This window comes from Phoca vitulina, unplaced genomic scaffold (genome assembly GCF_004348235.1).
Source record: "Phoca vitulina isolate PV1807 unplaced genomic scaffold, GSC_HSeal_1.0 scaffold5, whole genome shotgun sequence".
Taxonomy (NCBI): domain Eukaryota; kingdom Metazoa; phylum Chordata; class Mammalia; order Carnivora; family Phocidae; genus Phoca; species Phoca vitulina.
The window spans coordinates 15579479-15599174 of record NW_022589708.1 but is presented as its reverse complement, the minus strand read 5'-3'; the positions used below and the strand labels follow the sequence as shown (position 1 = coordinate 15599174).

The window sequence follows — 19696 nt, the reverse complement described above, 5'->3', positions numbered from 1 at the left end:
GTAAAACCTTACTGCTGCTGTGAACTATGAAAAGACTAGCAGATTTGAAAAATTCTGTAGTGTTGAATGTTGCTTGTGTGTATACATTCCCCCAAATTAATGTTTGAGAAATTATTTTTCAGTCTTCCTTTTTCCTCTTTCAGTAAAGTCATAAAACATCAGATTTTTAAAAAATGACAAAAGCTATTTTGTAGGTTTTTAAAGAAAGCAAATGAGACATTTAAAGGCACTGAAAATTATGACTTTATGTACAAAAATTTAACAAGGAGGTTCAGGTTACAAGAGCTAAATATTTTGCTTACAAAACATTTTCAGTATTTTTATATCACACATAATAATTCCTTTTGTACATTTGGTATATTTTATAAATCATTGAAAGCTGTTAGCATTTTATTATTCTGTGCATTTTCTTTTATAACATGATTGGGCAGCTAGCCATGTGACACCATTCTCTGCAATTCAAGTTTTGTTAATATGTGACATACTAATTACATCAGCATGGACTATGTATGCTGTGTGGTAGTCTTTTGTCTCAAAAACAATGAACATACGGTTTTGTCAAGATGCTTGTTTCCCAGGCTTGCTAAAAAAGGCCACAAGACAAATAACTGAAGGCCAATATCACCTTTTAAAGCACACTTTTGTTTTTATTTTATGTAAATCTGCATAATTGAAAATGAAACATTAAAAAGTATATTGGTGAAAAATGTAATGGTTAATTTTTATGTTGTTTTATCTAAGAAAAAAGTGCAAGTGATAAAACGGCAACATATCAGAACCTTTATATTATAAAGTCCGGATTATGTAATTGTGAGCTGCACATTTCAAAAGCCTAATTTCTGAGCCACTATTGCTCATATATTGAATTCTTATTAAAGGTCTTCAAATATTTAACAGAAACTAGAGTCTTTGCTACATTTTCAAGAAGCTATACGGTAAAAAAATAAACCAAAAACAGTAGTATAAATTTCAGCTAAATTAATATAGCCCCCCCCCCAAAAACGCTGTGGCATTGTTAATAAAAATCATCTTGTCCCCTTTAACTACTGTAAATGAAATTCCCAGTTGTAAAGTCTAAGTCCTCAAAATTTGAATCCTGACTAGATAAATCCGTATCTCATTTATAAGGACAACTTAAAAATAGCATTTTTTAACATTTTATTCAGGAAGTTTTCAATCATACAGGTAAGTTGAAAGTGTAGTACAACTAACATCAGTATATCCTTTGCTTAGATTCAATAATTGTTACTATTTTGCTACATTTGCTTTACATTTGTGTGTGTGATTTTTGTTTTTAATCAAGGCATGGGAAAATAAGCTGTAGGTGTCATGAGCAATTCTCCATAATAACAATACCATCATGACACCTAAGAAAATGAATAAGTTCATAATGCCCCAATGCAGAGCCCCACGTTTATCTCAGAAAGTGTCTTTTGCTTATTAAAAAGCATTTTTCTTCAATTGAGAAAAAGATCAAGACTAACTGGCATGCTATGGGGGCAATCTAGAATTGGGAATAATCTTATATTTTAAGAATACTCTACTTTGTATAGAATCAAGCTCTTTATGTAGGATTTTCAGATACTGTCTCATTTGCTCCTCACAAGAACTTCTGCGTTAAACAGGTCAGGTATCTTAATTTTACTACTGAAGAAACACATTTTGAGAGGTTAAGCAATTTATTTGCTGAGCTGCAAGGTCGTTAAGTAATAGCACCAAGACTTCCTTTTCTAACTCTTCTACTCTTTGTATTATACATAGCATTTGAGACACTATTCTCCTACAACTTCGTGGTAGTGTTAGTGAGTGCCTCAGAATCATAGTTTCAGATTTGGAAGGCATCTTAGACATCATTAAGTGTTTCTCAGAGGGGGTGCTATTGGCATTTTGGGTGGAACAGGTCTTTATTGTATGAAACTTTACCTTGGATTGCATGAAGTTTAGCACAGCCTCCCTCCAAGGACCTTCTTAACTATTGTGACAACAGAACTGTCCCTACACATTTTCAAATGCACTGGAGGGGAGCACAATTACCCTGGATTGAGAACCATTTATTATGCTCAACGTCACTAGCCATCAGGGAAATACAAATCAAAACCACAGTGAGATACCACCTTACACCAGTTAGAACGGCAAAAATTAACAAAACAGGAGACAACAAATGTTGGCAAGGATGTGGAGAAAGAGGAACCCTCTTACACTGTTGGTGGGAATGCACGCTGGTACAGCTACTCTGGAAAACAGTATGGAGGTTCCTCAAGATGTTAAAAATAGAGCTACGCTATGACCCAGCAATTGCACTACTAGATATTTACCCCAAAGATACAGACGCAGTGAAAAGAAGGGGCACATGCACCCCAGTGTTGATAGCAGCAATGTCCACAATAGCCAAACTGTGAAAGGAGCCAAGATATCCTTCAACAGATGAATGGATAAAGAAGATGTGGTACATATATATACAATGGAATATTCAGCCATCAGAAAGAATGAATACCCACCATTTGCATCGACATGGATGGAATTGGAGGGGATTATGCTAAGTGAAATAAATGAATCGGAGAAAGACAATTATCATATGGTTTCATAAGGAGGACCATAGGGGAAGGGAGGGAAAACTGAAGGGGGAGAAATCAGAGAGGGAGACAAACCATGAAAGACTCTGGACTCCGGGAAACAAACTGAGGGTTTCAGAGGGGAGGGGGGAGGGGAGATGGGGTAACAGGGTGATGGGTATTAAGGAGGGCATGTGTTGTGATGAGCACTGGGTGTTATACACAACTAATGAAGCATTGAACACTATATCAAAAACAAATGATGTGCTATACAGTGGGTAACTGAAAATAAAAAAAAAAAAAGAGAACCATTTATTAGTATAACTACCTTGTTTCAAAGAAAGGAAAAGGAGAATTAACCTTCATTCGGCAATTACTATAGGACAGGTATTGTGGTAAATGACTCATGTAACTTAGTCCTTCCATCAACTCTTTGCTCTAAGTATTATCTTCATTTTACAGATGAAGAAAGTGTCATTACTTATATAACTTGCCCAAGTTTACACGGAAGGTAAGTAAGTATTGGAGCCAGGATTCAAACACAGATCTGTGTAATGCCAACATTCATGAGCCTCCCCGTCCCCCCACTGTGTAGACCTGACCCGGTAGAACAACTCTTATATTCTGGTAATTTCTACTTTTCTTCTTTCAGAACCTTTGTAAAGAATAATCAATGAGAAAAAGATTTTGGAAAATCTTTTGAAAGTATTTGTGGGTCATAGTTTTTAGATCTAATGAATCCCTGAGTTGAATGCTCCATTTTAAATTTAACTCAAATATAATTTTCAAAAATGTCACTGTAGTTGTTACCCGTTGTCATGAAGTTGTTACATTGTGAATGTACTTAATGCCACAGAGCTAACTGTATGCTTCAAAATGGCTAAAATGGTAACTTTTGTGTTTATGCATATTTTACCACAATAAAAAATTCTTAATGTTACTAATCCACTTGAAAACTGTGAAATATTTAAAATTCAGATTCAGAACTTCATTGAAACCATTCTACTCATTTGTGGTGTTTCACAGTACTTTTATAGTGACCTCTTTGGTGAGGATACATTATTTTTTATCTGCCTTATGATTTACAGGCCTTATTCAGTACTACACCAGGGCTTTGATTTTCAAGACAGAACAAAACAAAAGAATCTAACTCTGAGTTGATTATATGACTGAAACAATGAATATATTTGAGAGTTTTGCTTTGAAAGTGCTATTTTCTTTCTCTTTAAAGTGACCATGAATCAGACTGAACATAATCTGACCGTGTCCCAGGTTCCATATCCACAAACGTGGCACGTGTTTTATGCTGACAAGTATACATGCAAAAATGACAATGAGAATTCTCAGGCGGAAGATATCCCATTTGAAATGATGTTACTAAACCCGGATGCTGAAGGGAATCCATTTGATCATTTTAGTGCTGGAGAATCTGGTAAGAATATATACTTAAATAGATGTCCTAAATATAGAAAAAACTTGTGCACAAATATCTTCATGTTATGTTTTTTGAATATTAAAAATGAAAAACAACTTGTGTCCAACAGTATGCAGATGGTAAGTGAACCCTCTTATAGCATTTTAATAATAGCCATACTATTAAGTTAGAAAAGCAGAACACAAAATTTTATATTTTATGATTTCAAGTATGTTAAAAAACACAGAGAATTAAGCAGAAAGAAGTACAAAAATATTAGTAGATTGTTTCTATATTTTGGGGAGTAGAATTATGGATTTTTAGTTTTCTCTATGCATTCTAAACGTTTTTGTGGTTTTTATGATAACCTAGCACTATTTTTATAAACAGAAAAATGCTAATAAATTGAGCTATCTAAATTGGAAAATCAGGTTTTTTTTTAAAGATTTATTTGACAGAGAGATAGCGAGAGCAGGAACACAAGCAGGGGGAGTGGGAGCGGGAGAAAGGAAAATCAATTTTTAAGTGAGATGGAACCTGCACTATTCTGTATGGCTGTCCTTTCACCAAGTTGTTTAAAGATAGTAGGGATTGTCTTCATGGGAGCTTGCAACCATTTTAGGAATGATCAAAGTTTATAATGTTTTCCAAAATCTGTTTTACGCCCATAAAATATTTCATCAAAATTTTAGGGTTGGCTGCGTATTGCCCTACAGAAGTAAGATTCATAGCCCAAACAGCAATGAATGACTTGTTGTGATTAATGGTAAACATGCTCTACAGTATTACAGCAGATTTGTAAATTGACATGTCAGAATGAAGACTAAGATTGTAGGATGTCTATCAAAGAAAAGGACTAGGAGTTTGCTTCTTAATGAGTTCATTACCCATCTGGAAGAATCAATCTGCTTAGAAATTCAGTCCCATTAAATCTCATTGGCCATCAAGGTGAGTGGGTGCAGGTAGAAAGAAATTGAGGCTACATTAGATGAAACCGATTGTTTAATTCAAAGTATAAATTGCCACAGCTAGAAATGTAACTCAAGGGGCATGTGTTATGGACAGGAGGTCACCAGTAACTTAATGTATGAAGAGATAAATATTTTTTAGTATCTTCTAGTCTGAAAAAAATATTTACATAGCAACAGAATGGAGAGCCAAACATTCTTAAATAGTTAAATTTAAAAGTTCTTTCTGTGAAGGAAATGACAGAAGGGTAAGCTACTCAAGTTACTTTTGAATGCAAGCAAATTTAAAGGTTAAATTTTACCTAACAGTACTTTGGATCAGTATGGATCATTATTGGAAGTCAATTCGGGGGCACCTGGGTGGCTCAGTCAGTTAAGCGGCTACCTTTTGCTCAGTTCGTGATCCCAGGATCCTGGGATCGAGCCCCACATTGGGCTCCTTGCTCAGCGGGGAGCCTGCTTCTCCCTCTGCCTGCCGCTCCCCCCTGCTTGTGCTGGCTCCCCCACCCCGCCGTGTCAAATAAATAAATAAAATCTTAAAAAAAAAAAGTCAATTCAGTCCTACCATTTTATCTTTAATTATTATTATTATTATTATTATTATTATTATTATTATTTTAGAGGGGGGGGTGGGAGAGGCAGAGGGAAAATCCCAAGCAGGCTCCAAGCCCCCAGCACAGAGCCCAGCATGGGGCTCAATCCCACGACCCTGAGATCATGACCTGAGCTAAATCAAGAGTCAGATGCTTAACCGACTGAGCCACCCAGGGATCCCATTTTTTTTATCTTTATAAAAGATGTTGACATTTATTTTCTGTAGTTTGGAAAGGCATCGATGAAACCCAGGTCTAACTGATAGCTTTGGATGGACAGGTGGACTAAATTGCTTGTAAGGTCTCTTTTAACCCTAAGTCTTTATTATTTCATGTGACAGTTATTTTTAGGACTGGTAAAGGCTCAGCAGGAAGTAATACTCTGCTGCATTCACTGTATGTGCAAACACTACAGCCTATAGTGTAGTCGGTCCAAAAGCCCTTTCCCCTCTTGCCTTCCTGGCAATTTGCCTGTAGCTCAAGAGGTTGTTTTATTTATTTTGTGGACCCATGAGACTCTACTAGATCCTGATATACTTTTTTTTGCTTCCTTATCCAGGCTCCCATTTTTGGTCACTTTCCTCATTCCCGATTATAGACATCTGAACATAGACTGTAGGCCATAGAGTGATCACATTTGTGGCCTGTACCACCCTTGGGCCACTGAATGTCAGCCATACTTGCCCAGGCTCACCCTGAACCTTGCCCACGTCTTCCAGTGTTTTTTCCAGCATCCTGAATTATGGCTAACTTTTTCTTTAGGGTTCACAGGAACCATTCTAATTCAGCTCTTAGTCTGGACTCTTTCTGACCTGCCTTCTCCAAGACTGATTTTGATTTGATGCTTATGTTTATGTTTAAAATCTGTCTTATACTAGAATGGAGAGAGTTACATGGTCATGTCACCAATAATATTTAAATGAGGGATAAAGCCTCACTACAGTATGTATTTTCATTAAGCATGATTCTGTGCAAGGCTAATCTGTGGGGATTGATTATTTACAAGTGCCAGACGTACTCAGAAGTATTCAGTTGTTATATGGCTGGCTTAATTCCTAGGGATCACATCATTTTATTGATTAAGGTATGTAAAACCCTTAAAATATGATTAATTCTACATTGCCATGACATATGATTAGTTCTACATCAAAGTCTAAATCAGTGGTCTTCAACCCATCACTGTGCATCTGGAGAGCTTTAAAAAAAATACAAACGTCCACCCCCTGAGACTCAGATGGATTTGGTTTTGGAGTGAAAGCCAGGCAACTGTGGTTTGTTGAAGCTCCAGGTTGATTCTAATGTGCGGAACCAGTGATCTGAAAGTCCATATCCCAGGTGCCTGGGTGGCTCAGTTGGTTGAGCGTCTGCCTTCAGCTCAGGTCATAATCCCAGGTTCTGGGATCAAGTCCCACATTGGGCTCCTTGCTCAGTGGGGAGTCTATTTCTCCTCCCTCTTCTTCCCTCCTCTCGTGCTCTCTCCCACTCTCTCTCTCAAATAAATGAATAAAATCTTAAAAAAAAAAGTCCATATCCCACATTGCTTTGTTATATTGGTTTTACAGTAGAGCCTTGAGAGGGATTCTTCCTATTCTGTAGCCTCAGGTATGGAATTTCTTTCCAGGAAATAATCCCCAGTTAGTTTATTTTAGAAACTTTTGCTCATTTGTCTAATTTTCTGCCCTAAGTAGGGAAAATTGATTTGCTATGGTTTTTAGTGATAATTGACTATTAAGCTATATGTCTAAGGAGTTTGAATTAGAATAACCTGGTGCAGATAGCTGCAATTAATGTTACATGTTATTCTGGTTAGATTTTATAATTTGTTTTCTTTCAAACAAATTATGTATTTTGTATCTATCAGACTTTGGTTAATCTCATATTTTACAGATTGGTCTAGGTTTAAAAAAAACACTAAGGCAAGGATGATGCCACTTGACAAAATACTACATAGGAATATTATGTTTTAAGGTAGAATAAAGTAAAACTGCTTCTTAAAAAAATTAGAATCTTCATTGATTATATTTGTGCTCTTGTTAGAGACCAAAAGAAGTACTCAGAATCCCGAAAGTTAAAGCATTATCATCTAAAGTAGGCTGGTTTTCATCGGAATAATATTGTAATATTATTCTTTGTCACATCTGCTATCTCATTGTTTTTAAGATTCCAGATATTAGCTCTGGTAACATGTTGGAATGCTTTTGATTTTAAGTAATGGAAAACTCTCATGCAAGCGGTATAGACAATAAGGAAATTGGATTCTTACGTAACAAGAATTTCTGAGGCTTCTTCACAGTGGTTTATTCAGCATCTCTGTACCCTCCTATCTTCTGACTGTCAGCTTTGTCGTTAGGCTAGCTCCTTCATGTTCAAGGGTAACTGCAGTTCACTTTGTGGGCTTCACATCCAGATAATGACAATATTCAGTAGCTCTTTTTTGAGAGCAAGGAAACCTTTCTCAGAAGCTCCCTCGTCAGATTTCACTGGCCAGAGCTAGGTCACGTGCCCTTGCTCTACAAAATCATAAGACAAATATAAGTGAAGATGTCAGAAAGAGATGAGGGTAGATTAATATGTCCGAGTACAGGGTTAAGCTTACCTCTTATTGGCAGGGGTGTTGGAATTTTCTGTGGTCAGTTGAGGCTAATCAGGATATATCTTGAAACACTTGCGGGTGGCATGGGCATTGGGGTAGGCAGGAGTGTTCCAGTGCTGCTCCCATGACCCAGTGACTCTCCCCTTTTCTTACCCTCTTTTCTCCCATCTCCCATCATGTAGCTGGAACTGTTTTTTGAAGCTGTCCTGTAAGTTTTCTTCTGCTGAATTTTGCCAGTGCTTCTTCACATTAAGCTTGCCTTAAAATCTACACATTTCCTTATAACATACATGTTTGCTGCCTGTTGCATGCTCATTTGACAGTATTTTTCTTCTTTTGTATATAGGTGAGAGTTAATACTTAGTTCCCACCTGTCTTACAATTAGAATTTAATTTCACAGTGAACAAATATAGATTGTTTTCTTGTGAAGCATGGTGAGAGAATAAAGTAAAGTTGATCACTGAAGAGAAAAAAACAGACTTCTTTTTTCTAGAGGGGATTTATTTAAGAGAACTGCGTGCAGAATCAGCATTTTATCTTTAGACTATCTTGTGGACAGGGTCAAGGTAAGAATAATGAATGAATAAAGTATAGGACACAAATGTCCTGAGCTAGTTCAAGTTATTTAATATATCATCTGAATGAAAAAATTTGTTGCTTATAATGTTAGCTTTTCTGGAAGGTCCATTTAATACTGAATAATCCTGTTTTGTGCTACTGACATGGGTCTTCTTTCCACAAGTACCTTCCTCTTATATTATTCTGATTACTCAGTAAATAGTCTGAGGATTTTCTTTTCGTCATGGATTTGTAACCTGATGGAGTCTGAAACTTTATCTTGTAATGGATACTCTGTAAAGTATTATAAGTAAATAAAACAAAAGAATGCCATATTTAATTGTTTATACTAAGAAGGAAAAATAAAAACTAAGATTCAAAAGACTGGACCACATAAAGAATTTTACTGACACTCTGTGATAATATGTTTAGCGTATTTTCTGTCTTGTTCTATTACTATAACAATCCCAGGCTTATCGTCCCATTATTTCTAAAGCTGGAATACTTTTATGTAAGGAGTTTAAAAAGAGATTATGCCTTTTCAGTTATTTGATCTTCTCTTCCTGAAGTCTAAACATGCTTTTTCACCTGGATGAGAGAAGTAACTAGTGACATTTATGTGTGTAGAGCAGGAGAGACACCCAGTGGCTGAAATACTACTTCTCTGGTTTTTTTTTCCTCCTAACCATTCCAAAAACATGATTGAGATTGAAGTGTTTAATGACTGTTTTTCCTACCGTTTGCATCTTCTGGATTGCTTTTTCAAGATTAATACGCCCTTCTCTGCCTGTTGATTGGAGCTTACCTCACATGGGAAACTGGAGCAGATTCAGCACTCGCGATTGGATGGGAGTGATCGCAGTCTAGACTGTTCATCCACAGATTCAGCAGAGGCAGCCCCCTTCACGGCCACCGGCACTATACTCCGGTGTTATGTAGATACAATATAAGATCCTAATATTAGGGACTAGCTTTAGATGTAACCAAGTCGGTGTAAGTAAGCTATTCAACCCAAAGCTAGCCCTCTAGTTTATGATAAAAATTTTCTGAAATTTCTGAAAAATGAAGACACAGTCAAAAGATTCCAGGTACTGCAGAAAAAGGGGGTGTTCATCCATGTGGATGCATGGACACTGCACTAGAAAGCTGTTAGTAGGAACTAGAAGCTGCTTAATGACTGGCGCCGTTTTTAATACAAAGTCTGCTCATTTACTTTGGTCTTGTCTTTATCAACCAACTCCCTTTGCTTATTCGAAATTTCTGCTTACTCAAAATATTTATTTCACTGTGGCCTGATCTGATGTCTTTGGTCTGTCCCAACATCAGCTCCTTTCAGTTTCAATTTCTGTTGCCTAATTCTTTCCATGTTTTGTGGTTTCATTTCCTGAGAGAATATGATTAGCCTGACTTACCTTTGAGACCCGAATTACTCTGGTGGCCAGTGGCTCGTCTTCAGATTGGTGGCCGTTTGGTCAGGTCTTAGTTTTAGTCAACTGTGGAATGGAGTCTCATGGTCTCCATAGGATTTCCTCTTTGACAAGAGCTAAAGACAGTTGACTTCAGAAGGGGACTCTGGTCATAACAGGTATTTTGAAACTGTCTAGCTGGAAATGTAAAGTAATGGTACGTCCCAGAGCTGTGCTTTTGCATCAGAATCACCTGATGGGCTTATTAAAATACAGCTTGCTGCTCCCCTCTCCCAGAATTTCTAGTACAGTAGAGCTGGGATAAGGCCCAAGAATGTGTGTTTCTGTTTCTAACAAATTCCCTTTGGATGCTGCTGGCCCAGGGATCGCACTTTGAGAACCATTGTCAGGGTGTATTTAACTATTGTTGATGAAATCTGTTCCTAAATTTCATACTAAAGTCATCCACTTTGGAGGCAAAAAGTATGTCTAACTGAATGCTAAAATCCTTGTTTTAATTTCCTGTTTTTTAACAAAACTGTGGTCTTATGGTTAGTCTTCTGGCTTATCCCCTGACCATGATGCTTTTTTATAGATGGACTTTATCTACGTTAGTTTAATCTGCCTTCTTATATTTAAATCTTTATCCCAAATTTAAAAATTGTTTACATTTTAACAGTTTCCCTTTTTTCCGTACAAAAGGGAATGCTATGACTCCAATTAAAAAAGCAAGTTCTAGAAATATATTGAAGGAAGATTTGAAAGCAACCCCACGCTGTCGCTGGCTTTGTACTGAAGCAGACTCCTTTCTTCTCTCCACAGGGTTACATGAGTTCTTTTTTCTCCTAGTCCTGGTGTACTTTGTGCTTGCTTGCATTTATGCTCAGTCATTGTGGCAGGCTATCAAGAAGGGAGGGCCCATGCACGTGATCCTAAAGGTCCTGACAGCCGCACTGCTGCTCCAGGCCGGCTCGGCGTTAGCTAATTATATTCATTTCTCCAGGTAACTCGAAACCACTAAAACTGTGTTCGCCATTGCGTCTAATTAATCCTAATTAGTTCGCCAAAATTGTGCTCGCTTTGATTATGAACCCTCTTCGCGCATTTGTAATTTACACTAATACTCTTCTCTTCAATTCCTCAGTTACTCCAAAGATGGAATAGGGATACCTTTTATGGGAAGTTTGGCAGAATGTGAGTATCCTTCTGAGATGTGTTTTTTGAAACCTAACCTTGCTCTCTGCTTCTGGCTTGTTTTCCTTTTTTTGTAAATTATTTTCGTCCTGATACAATTTTTCTATCCAGGGTTGGTTAGAATTCAGCCCAACTGTAAAGAGGGTTACAGATTTAGTTCCCATCTGTCCCGTTTAGTTTCTTCTTGATAATAGGTAAAATGTGTAGTTCTGCATTGTTTTTGGAGCATACTTATATGCATTCCCTCAGTTTATCTCAGGAAAAACTCAGTGATGTGGAGATGTTTATCCCTAGTTTGCACATAAAGCATCTGGGCTCATTGACAGGAAGCACATTTCCAAATGTCAGCAGCTGTTGCGCGGTAGAGACCAAACTCAGACCCAAGTTTTCTGATCCCAAAGCTGAAGGTGGTTTTCCTATTTTCATCCCTTTTTTTACTTTTTCTGCTGCAGAGCCAGAGAATATACCTATAATTGAATTGATCTCATAGCTTCTTTCCTTTATTTATATGAAGAATTTTGATGAAATAATTTTTCAACTAAGCATGATGGGAAAAATATTTAAAAGTTCCCATGATCTATAATGCCATTCTCAGTCCCAGAAAAGTAGTCAAGATTTGCTCTAAAAAAAGCAAATTCTGAATATGAGACCATTCCAGGATTTACTTTTTAAAATATTTCCATAATTCTCTTTTAGTCTCATCTCTCTTTATTTAATAGGGTAGCTCATGGTAATCTCTGTAATGATCTCAGGACCCATTTTTCCTCATCTTGCTGCCTATTTTAAGATTTTAAACCTACTACCTTTGTTTTCCTCCTAAAGAGGATGTATACTGGTCACCTCTTGGACACGAACGCAAGTTGCTTCTCCTTTTTGAACAGTATTGAGAGCGCTGGTTTCTCCTGCTCTTGTCTCTTAGGTGACTCAGGATGTTTAATAGAACCATAGAATTTTAAAGCTGAACAGAACCTCAGAAATAATTTAGCTTATGCCTTTTGAGAAGCAAAGCACACAGAAGCCCATCAGTGGAAGCTACTACTAAAATCAAGGACTTTTGAATTTTTGTGAGTGTCTGCACAAAATAGTGTTTTAGGTTGTCTGGCATCTTCACTGTAGGTTAAAAAGCAAAAGTTTTTTTTTTTTTTTTTTAATTAAACTACAATAAATGCTGCTAAATTTTGGTGTTCTGATAACAGGTTTGATAAGTTAAATGATTAAAACGTCAAGATTTTTAGTAAAATCACACAGAATGGGATTTTTGTGTGACCTGTATATTTTGTCTACGGTTAGGTATTTTTCAGTGACAGCAGATAAGCAGTGTCTTATCTACCCATGCTTACAGTTACAGTATTCTGTCAATATGTGTCTTACTTAGTATACAGAGAATTGAGCCAGAACATCAGGGGTTCCCCCCCCCGTATTTGTTTTTGCTAATTAGCAACTTATGCAGGACTATTCCTTTGGCTGACTTCTTTAAATAACTGAATATTTATTTGTGAGATGTTTAATAAAAGTAATTGGCATCACAGTCATTTACAATCTGTGATGAAAGAAAACTGTGCTTGATCTGAAAGGCCATGACATTTTGTACCATTCAAATGTAGTAACAGTTTATTATCAGAATTTACTATTACAAATATGTGAGCACAAATGTCGAGGATCCAGTTTTAATTTGCATGGCAAAGTAGAGGGAAAATGGTCAAAATATATCTGGAAAAGTGTATCATTAATAGGTTTTCAGCTTGTAACTTTTTAATATATTATAGTACAGCTAGTTTTACCTGTTTTTGCAAGAATATCTTTATATAAAAGAAGTAAAAGTTGTAGACGTCAAAGGTATGGCTGGCAATTTGAAGAAAGTTTCACTTTGTTAAATTCTGATCACGTTTATTCCAAAATCCTCATCAAAATACCCTATGATGAGAAAGTGATCATCTTTTTTAAGTCAATAAATGCTAGTTTCCAAAATAAAAATGCATGGAACTTGGAGTATTTATATATACTGTTGTTTTCTCCGAGTCTGGAACTGGATGGGTGGTCCTGTTGCCTCCGTTTTTGAAGCAGCCGGCGTCCCCTGCAGTGTCAGTGGTGGCCACCTGGTGGCGCGTCACACTAACGCACGGACTCCAGCACCAAAGCCGACATCATTGAACGTTACAGTAGCCGTGTGTTTTATTGGCATGCTATTTCTGATTAATAGTTTTAGAGAATAAGTTCACATTATATAGTTCAACCATCAAAAAATAATTAACAGCCTGGAAATGAAGGCACTAGTATTCTCCACATTGCAGAAATTACATTTAAAATGTGTTTATTTTTAATAAGCAGTCTGTTATAGAGAACAGCATTATGTAGTTAGAAAAGCTAAGAAAAATGGGAAGCACAAACAGATTTAAAGTCGGTCTTAATAAAGATATATGTATATATATAGAGAGAGTATTGCCAATGTTCTATTTTAAGAAATGTTTACAAACTTAATGGCAAAATTTTAATTTTTAGAGCTCTACTTGAATATCTCTTATTATTGAATTACTGAGTTTTATCGACTTCTCTTTGAAAATGCCTATCTTTTTGTGTTTAAAAGAATAATTATATTCTCAATGCAAAAAGGACCAAATCCTTTGTAATGTGAAAACTTGGTTGACTTTGGTTTTCATTTCCCATTAGTTTTTGACATTGCTTCCCAAATTCAAATGTTATACCTGCTTCTGAGTCTATGCATGGGTTGGACAATAGTCAGAATGAAGAAGTCTCAAAGCAGACCTCTCCAGTGGGATTCTACTCCTGCATCCACTGGCATTGCTGTATTCATTGTGATAACACAGGTGAGTATTGATACTCAGTGTTTGTACTTTACAATACACAGAAATGCAAACTTGAACAAACCTCATTTCAAAAGTGAAACTTGGGACTCATGAGGAATTTGTCATTTTGAAGTATGAATTTAAAGAGTGATAGATCTGGGGCGCCTGAGTGCCTCAGTTGGTTAAGTGACTGCCTGCCTTCGGCTCAGGTCATGATCCCAGGGTCCTGGGATCGAGCCCCCTGTTGGGCTCCCTGCTCGGCAGAGAGTCTGCTTCTTCCTCCCCCTCTGCCTGGCTCTCAGCCTACTTGTGCTCTCTCTCTATCTCTCTGTCAAATAAATAAATAAAATCTTAAAAAAATAAAGAGTGATAGATCAAATAACCTGTAATCTTCTGAGTGCTAGTATATGTAGATTGCAGAATTTAGTTGTAATTTACTTGAACTTGAGCTTTCACAATCAGCTTATTTAAAAATATGCAGAATGCTTAATATTAGGATAGATCCTTATTTCCTACTTAATAGCTTTCTTTCATATTTTCTAACACATAGTAAGAACTCAGCATTTTAAATGAGTGAATCAGTGAATTTGAGATTCATCCAGGGCAAGGATTTTTTTTTAGGTCCAGTTCTGTTACTTTATACATGAAAGAATTCAAATGAATATCTGAGGTTAATGAAAAAGCAAAATACAGAATGAGAAAGAATGGGATCTAGTTTTTGAAAAATCCAAAATCAAATTTAATCTTTTAGAAAATTTAGTTCTCTTAGCCTTTTTTTATTTGTTTTCTTCTCTTCTAGGATCTCCATATGCCTATGTGCAATGGATTTTATAAAAATTATTAAGGAAAGTATAAACAAAAATTTATACTGAGCTTGTGACCATCATTAGCTATAGATGAAAATGAAATATATATGTGGGCTCTACAAAGGACATTATAATCTAAGTTTTAATGCATTAAATAAAGTGAAAAATTCATTAATGAAGTATAAGTCCTGTGCTTTATTCATCTTTATACTCATTGTACGTATTTAGTGTAGTAGGTGCTAAGTGAAATAGGTATATTGAATTTCATGATTGAGTTAGAAAGAGACCATATCACGGGTGGTGATATTGAGTTAGGAAATAATGCCTTTCTAAGGCATTAGAACAAAGGGCTAATGACAACTGAATTAGAAGTGATTAAAATAAGGGCAAGATTCTACCGACTTGATGTTTTTGATCCAGGGCTTATGGAGAGTAGTGTTAATGTTGGGTTAAATTCTCATTTCTCAATAAATAGCTTTTTTTTAAATTGAATTTTCATTATTTCATTGTAATTTTAACCCATTATCATAGACAAATAAGAACTGAGATGATGACACTAATCTAGAGTTTATGTAAGCATCTGGGAAGAATACATGAGACACGGCCCTGGTCCTCAGCAACCACCAGACAAGGTGCACGCAACTACATAAATACATGCGTATTTTCCACAGGTCACATGTTATATACACATCTGAAAATGTGGAGTTTGAATCTGTAAAAATGTGAATCATGGGAAGTGATAGGGTTTTTATTGGCTTTATTGGGGTATAATTAACAAATAGAAATTGTACATATTAAGATATAGAGCTTGATGTTTTGGTATATGTATACATTGTGAAGTGATTGTTCACCAAAATCAGGCTAGTTAACATATCCATCACCTCACATAGATACCAGGAGATAGTAGTTGTACAATAGCACGTCCTTATTGCAAAAGTTAAGTTTAAAAATAGAGGTTAAGGAATTGTAAGGGTATAATAATTTGGGGGGGTGAAGAAGTAGCCCTTCAGTAATGGAGAGCAAATATTCAGCCTAAGAAGGAAACGCACTTGTCCAGGATGACAGAGGAGTTCAGCTGTCGAGCATGGTAGTAGGAGTAAGACCAGGATGGAAGATTTGAGAGTGAGAAGAGGAAGGGGTTGCTGACAAACCCCATAAAGCCTAAGAATTGGATTTAATGACTGAGTTTTGATCTGAATTCTTTGGAAGCCACTGAAGACCATTCTGAGGGCTGAGTTGGCAGATGAAGGAAACACATGGCTACTGACATGTGATGGCAAAAACATGGTAATTTGTGATTGACGTTTGGTAAAGATGGAAGGAATGTGTTTCCATTGAATAGCAATAAACAGAACAGCTAATGAGGAATTGCTGAGCTTTTTACTTTAATGGTAACAATATGGGGAAAGGAAGTCAACAAACAAAAGGATGAGTAACTGCTGGTTATTCATAAATAACCTGGTTGCTTATAGTGAATATTAAAAATATACTCTTCTTTAGGGCACCTGGGTGGTTAGTCAGTTAAGGGTCCGACTCTTTTTTTTTTTTTTTTTTTAAAGATTTTATTTATTTATTTGACAGAGAGAGACATAGCGAGAGAGGGAACACAAGCAGGGGGAGTGGGAGAGGGAGAAGCAGGTTCCCCGCAGAGCAGGGAGCCCGATGTGGGACTCGATCCCAGGACCCTGGGATCATGACCTGAGCCGAAGGCAGTCGCTTAACCAACTGAGCCACCCAGGCGCCCAGGGTCCGACTCTTGATTTCAGCTCAGGTCATGCTCTCAGGGTCCTGGGTTTGAGCTCCCTGTCTGGCTCCACACTGGGTGTGGAACCTGCTTGGGGTTTCTCTCTCTCTCACACTCAAAAAGAAATACACACACACACACACACACACACACACACACACACACACAGAGTTCCCTTTTCCCTGGGAGTGACATCTGAAATCAACAATTCTGACTTGTTCCCTTCTGGATTACAGAAGATACTGAGATATTTCAGAGTTATCCTGAGATAAGGGGCTTGAATACATTGATTCCTAATATGGTGCTGAAGGAAGAGAGATTTAGAAGAAAGTTCGGGTTTCTTCTCTTAGTATTTTCAACTTATTTTCATCCTTAGAGATGTCTTACTTGAATCGTGGTCGCAGTTGCACTTTTTATCTTTTGTGTGTGGTCTTATTTGATAAAAATCTCTTTTCTCTAGCTTAGGGTATCACAGAGGAAAAGTCTATCCCTGATGCCTGTGCTTTATTAGTCAACAACCTTTATAGTCTGGTAAATCTTAGAACCTCTTAGGAATGTTTATATACTCTTTAAGGGGATGTTTGAAAAGAGTTGACAAAGTATGTATGAGTAGACAGGATTTTTTTTCTCTAAATGTAATATTGTATTTTGCAGAGTATTTTGCTACTTTGGGAACAGTTTGAAGATACCAGTCCTCACAACTACCATTCACATCACAACTTAGCAGGGATCTTGCTAATCATTTTAAGGATTTGCCTAGCATTGTCATTAGGCTGTGGACTCTACCAGATCATCACAGTGGAGAGAAGCACGCTAAAAAGGGAGTTTTACATCACGTTTGCCAAAGTATGGGTTTGGGTAGAAAATGGCTTCTTCTGATTATCACGTTTGTTCTGCTGTTTTGGGGAGGTTAAGCAACCCCGTGCTAATGTTGGTTAAGTTTTTATGATGTGCTGGAGCACTAAGATATGCCCTTTATGTGCTTTAACTCATTTAATCTTTACAATCTATGAGATGTAAATGATATTATCCCATTTTACAGAACCTGTGGAATAGTAGTTTCCATGTAATCTTAGGTAGGTCGGTTTTGCCTGGATCATAATTTCTTTATCAATAGGAATTTCACATTTTTTTTCCTGTAGTATCAGAGTTTTTAAAAAATTAAATTAGAAAACAGTTTACATTTCTCAGAAAACACTTATTAATTATGAACTGTTACCATGAGAGTTATGCAGTGTTTTCTAACCATGAGGAGCTGTCTTTAGCATAAGCAGATGAAGCAGGAGGCTGAGGACATACTATGTTTCAGCCATTTCACTACCTCCGTGTGAGGTCACATTGACTTTATTCCTCCTTTCTATGTCCTTCTTATACAAGTGGGATCTCAAAGCAAATTTGATTTTTTTTCTTTACCCATTTAACAAAAGAAAAGATGAGGAGAGAAGTCGGGGTAGTAACACTGCAGGAGCCTACCTCCCTAGAAGGTACTATTTTTCTGTCAGATTGAGAGAATCCATACACCTTCATCCTGGCACCTCAGAACGGCATTCAGATGAGCTGTTCGTCAGCATCCCCCCAAGCCGAGTGCGCAGTGCTCTGCATTCCGAGGCGGCTGTGGAAGGAGGGCTAGATTCCTTCTTCCCAGCGTTCAGCATTTTAAAGCTGCTCCTGCATCCCCAGGAACCCACTTCAGCGTTCTGAGTCCAAACAGGCAAGAAAATGCCAGTTTGCTTTTAAATTTTTCACAGGGATGGGAGTGCTTTTTGTTTGGAAAGATAATATATATTTAAGATGTTTTCAAACTACATTTCCTCTTTTGTTCTGTGTTTAAAATTGGTCCAAACTTTTTCTTGAACTTAAGAAAATTATTTTTATATGTTTTAATTTAACTTTTTAAATGGGTTCAAACATCTGAAAGTATTTAAAAAGAACCAAAAGTATTTTTTACTTCTCTCCCATCTACTCAGTTATTATCTCCTCATATAATCACTGCTATTAATTCCTAACTTATCTTTCTAGAGAATTTTAAATATTCCTGTGTATTTCCCTCCATATTTACACAAACACTAGCATGCTAAACACATTTTTTTTTTTTTTACATCTTGTTTTTTCCCTTATCTTCAATGTACTGAGCATCTCAACAGCTACTATTTATTAACTTGTTCTTTTACTTCAAATTTAATTTTGGAAAAGAAAAACATGGCCATTCTTGGAGAAATAGAAAAGAGATGCTTGAAGAGTATAATGCTAAAAAATTTCCCATTCTTACTTGCCCGGTTCCACTCTCATATACTAACCTGCAGACGGGCCACCACTATTAGTCAGTGTTTCGGGTATTCTTACAGAATTTCTTTGTGTATCTCTACATGCAAATGCGATTATATATTCTTTTTTTTTTCTTTTTATAGGAATATTACACATTTGTACCTTGCTTTTCTCAATTTTTGATGTTACTTATATTAATGTATTTTCATGTTTAAAGATGTAATATATACACTGTAGTGTATTAAAATGTGTACATATAAGAGATTTACAAATGCAAAATTTAAAATCCGCATTTGATTAGAAACAAAATATTATCATAGCAATAGCAAATTTATTTTTACATTTTATTAGATAGAACTTCTAAAGACCAATTGAGGTCAATCAGGACCTCCTAAATAGGTTAGTAATGTTTTTTATCTGGCACATTCTGGAAATAAACATACAGCTGTACTCATTTGACTTATTTGTCATTTGTTTCAGGGCTGTATCTTGTGGTTTTTATGCCATCCAGGTCTTGCATGTATTTCTGTCATTTTTAGTGACTACCAAAGAGATAAGGTAAGTAATATACATGATCACAGTAGTTTTTTGTTGTCTTTATTGAGAAATTATTAAAGTAGAAAAGCCCTGTTTATCCACTGATCAGGTTTTCTGAATTCTTTAAAACAAAACTTTGAAGCAAAATAATTGAACTGGTGAGTATATAAATAAGAACTTTAAAATATAAAAGAAAAATGTTTAATTTTAGTTAATTAAAAAAGGATGAAAATCACTTTTATTATTTCAGCCTATTTCATA

At 36.3% G+C, this 19696-nt stretch overlaps 1 protein-coding gene across 5 annotated transcripts in view; it reads left to right on the top strand.

Annotated features, from left to right (window-relative positions):
- Positions 1-19696, top strand: part of GPR180 (G protein-coupled receptor 180) — a 263310-nt gene that overhangs the window by 8022 nt on the left and 235592 nt on the right. For all 5 annotated transcript variants that reach the window (XR_004299207.1, XR_004299206.1, XM_032402755.1 and 2 more), the window contains exons 3-8: positions 3784-3984; positions 10908-11088; positions 11230-11279; positions 13947-14104; positions 17288-17479; positions 19379-19456. Coding sequence is in view for 3 of the 5 variants with exons in the window: in XM_032402755.1 (XP_032258646.1) it covers positions 3784-3984; positions 10908-11088; positions 11230-11279; positions 13947-14104; positions 17288-17479; positions 19379-19456 (860 nt within the window). In the remaining 2 variants the exon portion in view is untranslated. The remainder of the gene's footprint in view (positions 1-3783; positions 3985-10907; positions 11089-11229; positions 11280-13946; positions 14105-17287; positions 17480-19378; positions 19457-19696) is intronic.